Source organism: Dendropsophus ebraccatus, chromosome 5 (genome assembly GCF_027789765.1).
Source record: "Dendropsophus ebraccatus isolate aDenEbr1 chromosome 5, aDenEbr1.pat, whole genome shotgun sequence".
Taxonomy (NCBI): domain Eukaryota; kingdom Metazoa; phylum Chordata; class Amphibia; order Anura; family Hylidae; genus Dendropsophus; species Dendropsophus ebraccatus.
In genome coordinates this window covers 141,492,971-141,508,050 of record NC_091458.1, presented here as the reverse complement: position 1 = coordinate 141,508,050, position 15,080 = coordinate 141,492,971, and the positions used below count along the sequence as shown (strand labels likewise).

Genomic DNA, 15,080 nt, shown 5'->3' with positions numbered 1-15,080 from the left:
TGTTACTATGGTCAGACATGTGTTTTACCTTGATGGACTGGAGATTCAAAGGCAAAAAGAAAAAATGGGGAAGACGGTCATATGACAATAGAAACAATTCCTCCTGAAATATATATCACCCCACAGTAAGTGTCCTGTGTCTTGTCCCTACTATTAGCTGGTATCTGATTGAAGGAGTGGGGACTATTCTTTTGGGGGACGTTACACAGGGGGAGCCTATACTTTATGGGGACTGCAGCACAGGTGGGTCTATACTTTATGGGGACTGCAGCCCCGAGGGCCTATACTATCTGGGGGCTGCTGCACAGGAGGGTCTATACAATATTGGGGATCTTTTGTTCCCAGTTGCCAGAGCAACAATATCGATTCATCCAAAATTGGGCAGCAATCCAATAATTAGGTACTTTAGTGCACTCACTGATGTTCTGAGAGTCACCTACCTATAAAGCAGTAATTATTACACACAAAACCCCTATGCCTTAATATGGGGAGTGAATTACTAACCTACTGTAGGCATTTGGGGGGGGGGGGAGGGGAATTACTGAATTACCTACTGGGAGTACCAACACCACCCAATCTATCTACTTCTCCCCTTAACCCACTTACCTACTGACTCTTACTATGCAGGACATCAAGGGAGGCAGTGATTTGGGACTCCGTGTGGTGCTGAAGAGGCAGAAGGGGGTGGTTATCATCTAGCCTGGTCCTAAAGAACATCTTGGTCTTATAGGGCCCAATTACACGGGATGATTATTATGCGAAAAATCGGTACATCATTCAAATTTAAACGATAATCATTCCTCGTGAATGCAGGCAACAAAAAAATCGTTCATGTGTTGTTCGCATCTTTTGAGCTGAACCTAAAATTATCGTTAATTATTCACTGTAATTTGACATTCGTTCTCTAGTCGTTCAGTGTTATTCCACATTGTTCGTTCGCTAGGATCAGATGAAGTAAACGATCGTTACGACTATTGCTCTGTGTTATATGGTAAACAATTTCAGGGAGCTCTCATTTGCGATTGTTTATCGTTAAAATTCACTTTGTCTAATAGGACCCTTACTTTGGTGGTGCACACAATTGGAACCATAAGGCTGACGTGGCCCTTGGTAAAAAAAAGAGTTTCACACCTCTGTCGTAGTGAAAGTGTACTAAGGGTATAATCACACGAACGGACTCGCAGCGAGATTCTCGCTGCGAGTCCGGCAGGTTCTGGCAGTTCCCACACACTATATACTCGCTGTGGTCGTTCAGAGTATGTAATTCTACCGCCCGGCTCCCCCGCTGTAAGCATACATTACCTCTCCTCGCTGCACGGGTCCGGCGTCCTGCTCTCCCGTCCGGCCAATCAGTGTGTTGCCCAGCCGCAGCCACTGATTGGCTGGACGGGAGAGCAGGACGCTGGACCCGTGCAGCAAGGAGAGGTAATGTATGTTTACAGCGGGGGAGCCGGGCGGGAGCAGAAGGGGTTAAAGGCGGGTAGAATTACATACTCGCTGTGGTCGTTCAGGCCGCAGCGAGTATATAGTGTGTGGGAACTGCCAGGACCTGCCGGGCTCGCAGCGAGAATCTCGCTGCGAGTCCGTTCGTGTGAATATACCCTTACTGTTAATTATGGTAAATGCCAGAAGTAACAATCTGACATTATTAAGTGCATGGAAACCTGTGATATCACCAATGTGTGAGCATGCAAAAGGAAGAGGGATTGGAGAGAATGTATCTCTCACCCACATTGTTAAGCTGGGTGAGATAGAACACTCCAGGCAAGCTTGGTTTTTGGTTTTGAGTCTTTGTTTTTTGCTTTGCTCTGGACCAGGATTTTATGGAATAATGGAATGGATGGAGTGTGGGCTCTTAAGTTTTCGAGTCCTGCAAGTATATGTCCTGTAGTTCCAACACCTACATTTTTTTTAATAAAAAATAAAATAAAAATAAAATAAAAATAAAAAATAAAAAATAATTAATGCTCCAGTTTTTTTTAGAAGTAAGTCAAAGTTTTCTTAACATAAAAAATAATTAATGCTCCAGTTTCCTGAACCCTCGTTGCTACCGTTCCAACGGCTTCTGGTCCCCTCTGGTTCTTGGATTGGGGCAGGTGAGTATGATTTCTTTTCATCTTTACAGAACCATGAATCACTTTTAGGTTACAAACACACTTGGCGGGTCTGCAGCGAGTCTCCATGCTGCGTTTTTGCAGCGAGACTCGCTGCAGATCCCGGCCCTATACTTTTAATGGCAGACAAACACGCCGCAGGGATGTACATCCCTGCTGCGAGTTTGTCTGCAGCCCACCCCATTAACCCCCCGGCCGCCGGAGCTGATACTTCACCTGATCCCGGCTCCGGCGGTTCCCGATGTCTTCAGCAAGGCGGAGCGGGGACCAGGTGAAGTATATGCTCCAGCCAGCCGCCCGCAGCCCCGGCCGCCCGATCGCCCCCCCGCAGCACCAATCGCACGCCCCACCGCAGCAACGTTTGCACGCCCCCCCGCAGCACCGATCGGGGGGGCGTGCGATCGGTGCTGTGGGGGGGGGGGGGCGTGCGATCGGTGCTGCGGGGGGGCGATCGGGCGGCCGGGGCTGCGGGCGGCTGGCTGGAGCATATACTTCACCTGGTCCCCGATTTGGGACTCCGTGTGGTGCTGAAGAGGCAGAAGGGGGTGGTTATCATCTAGCCTGGTCCTAAAGAACATCTTGGTCTTATATGGCCCAATTACACGGGATGATTATTATGCGAAAAATCGGTACATCATTCAAATTTAAACGATAATTCCTCGTGAATGCGATTGGGCGGTTGGGGCTGCGGGGGGGCGATCGGGCGGCCGGGGCTGCGGGCGGCTGGCTGGAGCATATACTTCACCTGGTCCCCGCTCCGGCTTGCTGAAGACATCGGGAACCGCCGGAGCCGGGATCAGGTGAAGTATCAGCTCCGGCGGCCAGGGGGTTAATGGGGTGGGCTGCAGACAAACTTGCAGCAGGGATGTACATCCCTGCTGCGTGTTTGTCTGCCATTAAAAGTGTAGGGCCGGGATCTGCAGCGAGTCTCGCTGCAAAAACGCAGCATGGAGACTCGCTGCAGACCCGCCAAGTGTGTTTGTAACCTTAAGACTTTTTCAGGTGCTGGAATACCCTTCAATCTCAGATGAAGCAGTTAGGCTCAGTACTGGACTATTGACTCTGGACTTATTTTCATAGAAGAAAATTACAAATTACTTGCACCAGTTGATTTGAAAGATTTTTTTGGTAAATAACCCCTTTAAGCTATACAAATAGCCAGCTGCACGTGGCCAAAATGCAGTAGCCAATTGTCAGTTAAATTTTGCTTCCACTGCTTCACGCTATAGAGGTTATAACTACTGAAAACTGGGTCAGAGTGTCAGGAAAGCAACACGAGCCTTGGGAAGACTGACCATTTGGATGCTGTTTAATTTTGACCTGTGAAGCTTATAAAGTGTTGTCATTATTCACACCCCGTGTGCACAGGTTCCGACAGGGACACAAAGAAGTGCAGTGGAATGTGGATCTTCTTGTCTCGGGTTGTCCAGAGAACAAATTGGAATTGGTCATTGATGAACAAGGCAATAAAAGACTTTATTGGAATAATCTGAAGCATTTTCATGATGCGTGGGGAGATTACATTTTTCTGATGTGGACTATATGTAGGTCAAATGTAGGTATGGACATTTTTAATAATGCACTGCAGGAAAATCTAGTGGAGGTTATCACAGTTATGGTATGAAAAGGTAGGCCAGCAAAGGCGGTGCACTTGTTTTGGTTTAAAAATGACAGTAACACTTAGGCTAATTATTAGTGATGAGCAGATAGTAGTACGCTATTCGATTGTGTTCGAATATTCAAACGATAATGCAGTAAAAATTTGATTCGAGCCAATAAACATGCAGGGGGGAGGGACAGGCACTAGGAATAGGCAGGACTTTAAAAAAACAACAACTGTGATTGGCTGGCTAAACTACGTCACCTCCTCAATATAAGAATAGTGATTTCAGATTTGTGTCAGTTGCTGGTTGGAGCTAGAGAGGGACAGACTGTTCACCAGGGAGAGAAAGCTTTTAGGTGAACTTAGGTAGGGAGGGACCCCCATAAGCCCTTGTTAGGGCTAAAAGTATAAAAACCATATATTTAGAAGCTGTTGTGGACAGGCAGTGTGTTCAGACATATACTGATAGTGTATACGGCTGTATACTGTGTGTGGGATAATAGCTGTTATCTTGCTACTGATTGGCGCAGTCTGCGTCCTGTAAAGGCGTTGACCAGCCCTTTCATTTTATTGTTGTAAAAACAATTATATATCCGGTATAGGGCTGTATACTGTGATTGCGGGATAATACCTGTTATCTTGCTACTACTAATTTGTAGTTATCATAAATTTTTATTACGTATTTTACACTGCACCTGACACATACCCAAGTGCGTACTGCTAGCCAGAAACGTATGCTTCTACTTTACCTTCATAATTTGTTCGTGAATCTTCGGCGTACAATTGGGAAAATTGGGATGTTCGCTCATGACTAGTGTTCGATGCACCCAGGCATGCTTCCCCTGCTGTCCTATATGCATTCCAGAGGTGTTGGCATCTTTCCAGAGGTGTCTTTGTGCACTTGATGACCTACTAGTGGTCGAATATTGATTTCTAGGTCCCAAGTATTTTTCTCCCATAGACTATAGTGGGATTCGATATTCGTTCGAATATACAAATATCGGGAGCTATTCCAATCGAATTTTCGAATATTTCACTATTTGCTCATCTCTACTAATTATATATTGTCACAGAGGGAGCATGGACAGGAAGGGAGACACCTGGTGGCCATATGTATAATGTTGATGTAAAGGAGAAGTCCGTCCGTTCGTAAAATTTCACAGGGGCAGGGGAGAACATAACAATCATTGCTTACCCCTCATGAACAAAGAAAAAACTCAGCTCACCATAGGTGGTTTGTTGTGTGATGGTGGACATCAGGCAGGAGCAAGTGGAGTGGTAGCAGGCCGCACCCAGTACCTCTTCCCGTGCCCGCGACAGTTCTGATGACGTCAGACTCAGGACGTTGGCTGTGCAAGAGATCCCAGAGCCCGGCGGGGGCCCCCAGACAGCGATCCAGCACTGGGGAGAGATGACTTGTGATTGTTTGCTTTGTTGCACCCCCCTCCCTCCGTTTGAAACTCTTTTCACATAGATGTAGTTCTCCTTTAAACAAAAAAAATGGAAATATTAAGCGAGAAAATCATAAAACTGTCTGTGGTCACAACCCTTGCAAATTTCTTAAAAGCAAAATGTAGTGACAGGTGCGCTTTAGGGTACAAACACACACGGCTTATACGCTGCGTATTTACTGCTGTGATACGCAGCAGATTAGATCTAAATAACTGAACACAGTATCAAATCTGCTGCGTATCTGCTGTGTGTGTTTGTACCCTTAAAGTGTTACTGTTGTTTTTTGGGGTTTATTTTGTTCAGAAATGAATAGTATAGGCTATCCTCTATGGCAGGGATGTCAAACTCAGGCCCTCCAGCTGTTGCAAAACTACAACTCCCATCATACCTGGACAGCCAAAGCTTTAGCTCTGGCTGTGCAGGCATGATGGGAATTTTAGTTTTAAAACAGCTGGCCCGTTGAATAGGGCCTTTTGCCCAGGCCCCGCCCTCCCTCCCTCCCTCCTCTCTCATCTCTCTCATCTCTCTCATTCCTCTCATTCAGTGCTCATTATCAGGAAATCTCCACTCTTTTACATCAGCTGAGCCCTGTGTAACCTATGGAGGAGGGAGATTAGTCGTCAGCAGAGAACAAAGGATTACACAGCGGGACCTGTCTGAAAGCTGGTATTCAGAGGTACAAGACGGGAGATAGCCCGGTGATGTAGCTGCAAATTAACTCTTTGTTGTCCTGTTTTGGTGCCTCATCTGCCTCAACCCCTCCCTTCTCCATAGAGAACAATTAAGACAGGGGGGCGGGGAGCTTCAAACTGCTTTTTCATGATAAAACTGCATTTTTCGGCTAATAAACCCAATTAAAAAGTTTCTTAAAATCACCTGTACTATTGATTTCTGCAAATAAACAAAAAACCACAGTGACATTTTAAGGTTTGTGAACTCATTCAGATGTGTGAAGGATGATGCAGAACGATGCATCCCCTATGGGAAATAAACCACAGAACTCAAGACATGACCTGATTCAACCTGCAGATCGCAGCAGAGTCAGGAGCACTAGGGCAGAGTCCAGACTCTTACACAGGGGGTGAAAGAAAGTAGTTTCTGCTGCTCCACTCGCTACCTCAGAAAACCACCAGTAACCACCGGCACCAGTCATCAGCTGGGAACGTAGCCGGCTTTATAAATGGGGCCAGAACACATAGGACAGGCTGAGGGCACACCTGCTGCCCGGGAATTGTGCTAGTCATGCGGTAATCTTGCGGTAGTGTTGCAGGACAGCTCCGCTCCTGTCATTATTACTCGCTACACGCCCGGGGTTACGCCACCATCAGCGTCCAGCACAGCCATGACGTCACCGGAGCTCCGCCCTCTACAGTCCGGAATGTCACCCGGAAAGTTCTACTAACCACGCCCTGCTTATTACGAATCCACCAATCCCTCCTCAGGAAAACTTATTCAAACATCTTCCATCCAATCAGATTGTTGCGCCTCCCCGCTGGTGACCAATCCGCTCAGCACACGCCCTTACAGCGGCTATAAAGGCGACTTGTTGGCGGCGAATTACTAGTTGCTGTGTTGGCGGAGACCCGTAGCGCGTCTACAGTCAACGGAGCCCGAGCGGTTGTCGCTTCTCCAGACACTTTCCTTGTTGTTGTGTGAACCCTGACAGATCTCAATCATGGTAAGATGGCGGGAGCGGTCCTAAGGGGTTAACGCGTGTGGTGAGGGAGTGATGGCGCCAAAAGTGTTCTCGTTCTCCGAGCGGTAGAGGAGTCTGCGGTAATCTGAACTGCGTTAGTGCTTGTGGTGGTCCTTTCCTGTGGTACCGCGTGTTGTATGCTCCTTAGTTGCGGTACCGCAGTCTGTGGAGACAGCAGGATATGAGGGGCTGGGCGGCCGCCATCGCCCGGGTGGGGTGAGGTGATTGCGCGCTTCCCGCCCTCGCACCGGTAAATCGGGTTCTGTGACTCACATAATAGGCGCTGATTGTTTCTGTCACCCGCCGGGTGTGTATGAGTGATATCTCTGCTCATCCTAACACTTTGCCCCCAGTTCTCACACTAGTTGTCCAGCAGGGCGGGTGACTGAAACTTCGGCTGAACATGGCGGCGGATGCGACGAATCTAAAACGTGTATGGGCGCTTTCTCCTTCCCTGACGTGTACTCGGCTGACCCCGCCCTCTCATCGGGCCTCATGTGGGCGGAGCCTAGCTGAATAGTCAATCTTTGTGCCGGCGTCACCCGCCCTGACAGATCGGGTTTATGCAGCATCGGACTGGTTGAGGTGTGGCAGGAGGTCTGGCCCCGGGCTCATTCCCTGCTGCTCTCCGGAATCTATGGCCCCCTCACAGCTGCCTATAGCCTGACTACTGAGGGGCCCCCACACCACCACTGCCTATAGCCTGACTACTGGGGTGCCCCATCACAGCTGCCTATAGCCTGACTACTGAGGGGCCCCCACACCACCACTGCCTATAGCCTGACTACTGAGGGGCCCCCACACCACCACTGCCTATAGCCTGACTACTGAGGGGCCCCCACACCACCACTGCCTATAGCCTGACTACTGAGGGGCCCCCACACCACCACTGCCTATAGCCTGACTACTGAGGGGCCCCCACACCACCACTGCCTATAGCCTGACTACTGAGGGGCCCCCACACCACCACTGCCTATAGCCTGACTACTGAGGGGCCCCCACACCACCACTGCCTATAGCCTGACTACTGAGGGGCCCCCACACCGCCACTGCCTATAGCCTGACTACTGAGGGGCCCCCACACCGCCACTGCCTATAGCCTGACTACTGAGGGGCCCCCACACCGCCACTGCCTATAGCCTGACTACTGAGGGGCCCCCACACCGCCACTGCCTATAGCCTGACTACTGAGGGGCCCCCACACCGCCACTGCCTATAGCCTGACTACTGAGGGGCCCCCACACCACCACTGCCTATAGCCTGACTACTGAGGGGCCCCCACACCACCACTGCCTATAGCCTGACTACTGAGGGGCCCCCACACCACCACTGCCTATAGCCTGACTACTGAGGGGCCCCCACACCACCACTGCCTATAGCCTGACTACTGAGGGGCCCCCACACCACCACTGCCTATAGCCTGACTACTGAGGGGCCCCCACACCACCACTGCCTATAGCCTGACTACTGAGGGGCCCCCACACCACCACTGCCTATAGCCTGACTACTGAGGGGCCCCCACACCACCACTGCCTATAGCCTGACTACTGAGGGGCCCCCACACCACCACTGCCTATAGCCTGACTACTGAGGGGCCCCCACACCACCACTGCTTATAGCCTGACTACTGAGGGGCCCCCACACCACCACTGCCTATAGCCTGACTACTGAGGGGCCCCCACACCACCACTGCCTATAGCCTGACTACTGAGGGGCCCCCACACCACCACTGCCTATAGCCTGACTACTGAGGGGCCCCACCACCACCACAGCTGCCTATAGCCTGACTACTGAGGGGCCCCCACACCACCACTGCCTATAGCCTGACTACTGAGGGGCCCCACCACCACCACTGCTTATAGCCTGACTACTGAGGGGCCCCGCCACAGCTGCTTATAGCCTGACTACTGAGGGGCCCCCACACCACCACTGCTTATAGCCTGACTACTGAGGGGCCCCGCCACAGCTGCTTATAGCCTGACTACTGAGGGGCCCCGCCACAGCTGCTTATAGCCTGACTACTGAGGGGCCCCGCCACAGCTGCTTATAGCCTGACTACTGAGGGGCCCCGCCACAGCTGCCTATAGCCTGACTACTGAGGGGCCCCACCACAGCTGCCTATAGCCTGACTACTGAGGGGCCCAACCACCGCAGCTGTCTATAGCCTGATCTGGAACCAGGAAATCAATAACTATGATTTTGCTGCTAAACCTACTAGCAGCCCCTGATAGTTGTGCTAAAGTTATCTTACCATGTCTTCTCTAGTAAGGCCCCCTTCACACTCCGAAATCGACACTGAGATTCTGTGTGGATGCTGGCCTGGGGCTGCCGGGATAGCTGGATCCCTCTCCACCCACTGGGACTCAGATGCCGAGTGTTAAGATTTTCATAGAACTTACTGTAGTTTTCTTATAGTTATTACAGAGGGGCTGCTGTTTGGCTTCCCCTTTATACTTATGTTCTTACATATTATTGGCACACACGAAAACCTGCTTATGTTGGCGTACATCAGCTGCAAGTGTAAAACAACTTGTGGAAGACATTAAACTTCTGAGCAGTAAGGGTCTCTGTGTGGGAGATGATCTGCATTTAAAGTGACACTGTCACCCCCTTTGTGCATTCTGACATGTCTACACAGGGGTAAAGGGTAAATTTAGCGGTTTTCATAACTTATTTTATCATACGTCATGGTGCTTGTTCAAGTAAAGTCATCTTTTATGAACGGCAGATTATGTTAAGTGGGCGGGGCCTCGCGGCATTGGTGCCACTTAGCCCTGCCCACAACATCACCGTTGCCCCGCCCCCTCACCGGCCATTGGAACAGGCTGGCCTAAAGGTCTAGGCCCCACCCCTTCTAGGTTGGACCACCAAGGGGGCAATGGGGCCAACGGTGGTGTTGTGGGTGGGGCTAAGTGGTGCTAATGCTGCGAGGCCCCGCCCACGTAACACAATCTACAGTTCATAAAAGATCACTTTTTACTAGAATAAGCACCATGACGTATGATATCAAATTAGGTATGAAGATGGCTAAATTTACCCTTTACACCTGTGTAGAGATGTCAGAATGCACAAAAGGGGGTGACAGTGTCACTTTAAGTCTATGAAGGCAGACCCCTGCAGACTGCCAAACGAGGGAGTGAAGTTACTGTTACGCACTTATCCCAGTATTTTCTAGAGACATTCAAGGTTTCCGCTTGGAGACTTAAAATTTTAACATGTCTGTGTGACTATGGAAAGTGTGATTCGATTCCCTTTAAAGAATCATGGTGGCTCGTGGTTAGCCTGAGTGCAAATCTGGCCAGTGACAACATCTGCATGAAGCGCTAATATCCTCCCTAGGTTCATGTCTGACTCTGTCCCACACTAGAATAGATAACCATCTTAGATATACTATTTTGGCGCAGATTCCATAGTATGAACAGGCCCTTAAACTTTTAGTAGTCTAATTGGTTTCTATTTTCTGACTTTCCATTCTATTTATTTCATAATTTGTACATTATGGGGGCTGCCATATTGCCTGGGCTGCAGACTTTAGTGACGTTCTTTATAGCAATACTTATGGGCACAGACGACAATACAGACTGTCACCTTGAGATGAATGTAAAACACCATTAAAGGGAACCTGTCACCCCCGGTGCCGGGGTGACAGGCTCCCGACCCTCCGTTAGAGCCCCATATACTTACCTAATCCCGCCGGGTCCCGCTTCTGGAGGTGGTCGGGTGACGGAGATCTCAGCCGCTGCAGCCCGGCGCGCTGAGAGATGAGTCCAACACCCATAGAGAATGACAGGAGAGTCCAGCGCTCCGTCATTCTCTATGAGCGTTGGACTCATCTCTCAGCACGCGCGCCGGGCTGCAGCGGCTGAGATCTCTGTCACCCGACCACCTCCAGAAGCGGGACCCGGCGGGATTAGGCAAGTATATGGGGCTCTAACGGGGGGTCGGGAGCCTGTCACCCCGGCACGGGGGGTGACAGGTTCCCTTTAAGCACGCTTTGTGACCTTTTGAATAGCTAATTTTACAAGGAGCTGCTGTTGTCTTGTGTTGATTTTATCTACTGGTGTCGCATGATTCTGTACAAGAAGTCAGTCTCACTACCCCATGACTTGTAAAAGAAATTTAAACAACTTTTTTTTTTTTTTTTTCTTTTTTTTACAGCGTGAATGCATTTCCATCCATGTGGGCCAGGCTGGTGTTCAGATCGGTAATGCTTGCTGGGAGCTGTACTGCCTGGAGCACGGTATCCAACCCAATGGACAGATGCCAAGTGACAAAACTATTGGTGGAGGAGATGACTCTTTCAATACTTTCTTTAGTGAGACTGGAGCTGGAAAACATGTCCCCAGAGCGGTGTTTGTTGACCTGGAATCTGCTGTAATAGGTATTGTATAGCAGCTGTAACTTAAATATACATTTATAAATGAAGCAGGTAGGAGAGGCAGCCATAGTGCCCTTCATAGGTTTAAAGCTCATTAAAGAGTAGGGGTCCTTTTACGCCACTGGATATGCAGCCGTGTATTGCGTTCACTTAGTGTCTTTATGAAGCACGAATAATCTATGAAGCACGAATAATCTTGTGGCCGGGCTACATGTACGACTGCTATATCATTGTAGCGGCCACTTAATTACGTAATTGACGGCACATCTGTTAAGACTGAGATAAACATCCAATCACTGACCTCACGTATCTGGTGGCTTAGTGTTTCGAAGCAGTGACAGGTTCCCTTTACGATACAGCACCTCATGGCTGCAGGGCACAGTGTGGGTAGTCTGCAGTGAGCTGGTATGATCCGGGGGTAGATATGGGAGGGTGAAGCAACAGCGTGTAGTCACGCTGCGTTTGCCCTCCTTCCAGAGTGCCCAAAGTTCAGCACCAAGGATGTCTAACAAGCATAGGTAGTGGGGTAGGAGCATTGTGACTGTCACTGTATCTTTGCCCTAATGCTGTATGTAAAAGGCTTACTTTGAAAATGTAATCTTTATCTTAGATGAGGTTCGAAATGGAACTTACCGTCAGCTTTTCCACCCTGAGCAACTTATTACTGGCAAGGAGGATGCTGCAAACAACTACGCCCGTGGTCACTACACTGTGGGCAAGGAGATCATAGACCTGGTGCTGGAGAGAGTGAGAAAACTGGTAAGTACCAGCAAGCACATATGGATCATTGCCTTGGTGGATTAGCATGACTCAAAAGGGCATATTTTCAGTGCTTTAAAGGGGACCTATCAGCAAGTTAGAAGCCCCCTATTGTTTAGGAGACGCAGAGGATGAAGGTATGTCTCTTGCCTTCCTCCTCTGCACCATTCCGGTGCAGTTAGTCATGTGCTCCAGTCTGGTAGGACCGTTAGGAGCCCCGCCCTCATAGCGCTGATCCGCCAGCTCAGCTGCTTCATTGATCATAAGATGATATGAAGGCAGGCAGTGCTCCTAACTGTCTTACCGGACCATGGAGAAACAGACTAGCTGCTCCAAAACGGCGCTGAGGAGTAAGGCAAGAGACATGCCTTCATCCTCTGCGTCTCCTCCGCAATAGGGAGATATCAGCAAGTTAGACTTGTGTAACAGTAACAGTTCCCCTTTAATGTGTATGTGCCCATAGGCTGCTCTGTAGAAGTATTTTATGTTTTACTTTAAGAGCTTGAGTAACTTTATTGTTCTTTGTTTCCTTTAGGCTGATCAGTGTACAGGTCTTCAAGGTTTCTTGATCTTTCACAGCTTTGGTGGTGGCACAGGCTCAGGTTTCACTTCATTACTCATGGAGAGACTCTCTGTGGATTATGGCAAAAAATCCAAATTGGAATTTGCCATCTACCCAGCTCCACAGGTGTCCACTGCTGTAGTAGAGCCATACAACTCCATTCTGACAACCCATACAACACTGGAACATTCAGACTGTGCCTTCATGGTTGATAATGAAGCAATCTATGATATATGCAGACGGAATCTAGATATTGAGCGTCCAACTTACACTAACCTTAATCGTTTGATAGGCCAGATCGTGTCTTCTATTACGGCCTCTCTTCGCTTTGATGGAGCACTTAATGTCGATTTAACAGAATTCCAGACCAACTTGGTGCCATATCCCCGTATCCACTTCCCTCTGGTCACTTACTCTCCTATTATTTCTGCTGAGAAGGCTTACCACGAGCAGCTTTCTGTTTCAGAAATAACAAATGCCTGCTTTGAGCCGTCAAATCAAATGGTGAAGTGTGACCCCAGACATGGTAAATACATGGCATGTTGCATGTTGTACCGTGGAGATGTGGTACCCAAAGATGTGAATGCTGCTATTGCCGCTATCAAGACAAAGCGCAGTATTCAGTTTGTGGATTGGTGCCCAACAGGGTTTAAGGTGAGCACTAGTTTTGTTTTGTTTTTTTTAATTAGGCCTCTTCATACATTCAGTGCTTTTATTTATTTTATATACAGATACGCTATTTGTACATGATCAGTGAGAAATGGCTTAGAACTGCATGTCTATGCATATCCTCAAATGTTGAGCTGATAAAACAAAAAGTTATCTAGTTTGCTTAAGTTTGAGTTGTCGTGTTTTGTTTTTTTATATGAAGCTTTGTGGGAAGTGTGAATAAGGCCTTAGAAATCATAAGCCCTTAAAGGGAACCAATCATGAGAAAACATGGTAACATCGATATCTTCCTATATACCCACCCAGCACTGTTTCTGGGCATACAAGTAAACACTATGACCCAGATTTATCAATGGGGTGTCAAATAAACACTGGAGTTAACTACCCATAATACCCAATCACAGCACAGCTTTTACTTTGCCAGCGCTGAAAGCTGTGATTGGTTGCTGTGTATATATTTTACACCCTTTGATAAATCCTCCCCCTATGGGGATAAGCTCACAGGGACCGCCCAGATAACTAGTTAACCTGTTCCCAGCTGGTGTGAAACTTTATTTTTGCCGCTTGTTCATTCTACTTGGTGTTGGGCAGGTTAACTTTTATTTTCAAGCCATATGAATCTGTCTATTAAGCCATTTATGGATTAAACTGGTATTGATAGTAAATATACTATATACTGCTGGGACAGCAAAGAAAATAACCTATACTTAATGTTCCCTTAGGATTCCTTCACTGACATCTACATGTCTCCCGTGCTACACTCTTGGCTGTCAAGCACATAGTGGCCAGTCACTGGCCATGGCATTGTCCCACTTCAGTGACTGGCTGAGCGAGCTGTCACTTCTGAGAAAAGTCTGTCTTGGATATAGCGGCCAGAGAGTTCAGCAGGAGACCTGAAGATGTTGGAGGATTTCCCCCCCCCCCCCCCACACACACACAAAGGGAGCGTGTTGTGTATAGGAGTATAGGTTTTTTTTGTTGCAGCCACATAATAGATTGAAAGGGTATTCTTGGCAGTAAAGTTCTATGTAATCTGATTTATCTGAACTCCAGGTTGGTTTGTACTGTGGATGCAGGTTATTTCTTTTTCAGCCCTATGATGTCTTAACATCTGATCTAAAATTACCCTTCACTACACTTGTGCACATGTATATAGTATCATAGCCTGCTTTTTGGTTTGTGTACTAAGAATGTAACATTGTCTTTTTCAGGTGGGAATAAACTACCAACCTCCTACTGTTGTCCCTGGTGGTGACTTGGCAAAGGTACAAAGAGCAGTTTGTATGCTCAGTAACACCACCGCCATCGCAGAGGCCTGGGCACGCCTGGATCACAAGTTTGACCTGATGTATGCAAAGCGTGCGTTTGTGCATTGGTATGTGGGTGAAGGCATGGAAGAGGGAGAGTTCTCTGAGGCGCGTGAGGATCTGGCTGCTTTGGAAAAGGATTATGAAGAGGTTGGCACAGACTCTGTAGAGGGAGAGGAAGAAGGAGATGAATATTAGTGTCGGTGGCAAGTTCCCTTTTTAAAATGGTAATGTGTGAATTCCTGTCACAGCTGCTGGAAATAAAAGATTTTACTGTTGCTGAACGATGTATGACATAGTGTTATTTGCGTCTTAGTTGGCCTTAAAGGGGTCTTCTAACATCAGGTAACAATAGATCAGCTGTAAAAGCATGTGGTATCACCTGCCTGACCTAATTCTGAAATAATAAAAAAATTAGTTATGTTTTGTGCAATTGAGCATTTGGTTATTGCTACAATTCCCAGAATGCTTTGCTTTCTTTCAGCTGTTCATTACATTGCCACTCTGCCTACTCTCCTTTCTGGTATATCACGACCCTGG

At 48.2% G+C, this 15,080-nt stretch overlaps 1 protein-coding gene across 1 annotated transcript; it reads left to right on the top strand.

Annotated features, from left to right (window-relative positions):
* Nucleotides 1-6,708: 6,708 nt before the first annotated feature.
* Nucleotides 6,709-14,824, top strand: LOC138793140 (tubulin alpha chain, testis-specific-like). The gene is made up of 5 exons (XM_069971481.1): nt 6,709-6,847; nt 11,024-11,246; nt 11,854-12,002; nt 12,538-13,218; nt 14,445-14,824. The coding sequence occupies exons 1-5, from the start codon at nt 6,845-6,847 to the stop codon at nt 14,736-14,738; spliced, it is 1,350 nt and encodes a 449-aa protein (XP_069827582.1). The 5' UTR covers nt 6,709-6,844; the 3' UTR covers nt 14,739-14,824.
* The last annotated feature ends 256 nt before the right edge of the window (nt 14,825-15,080 follow it).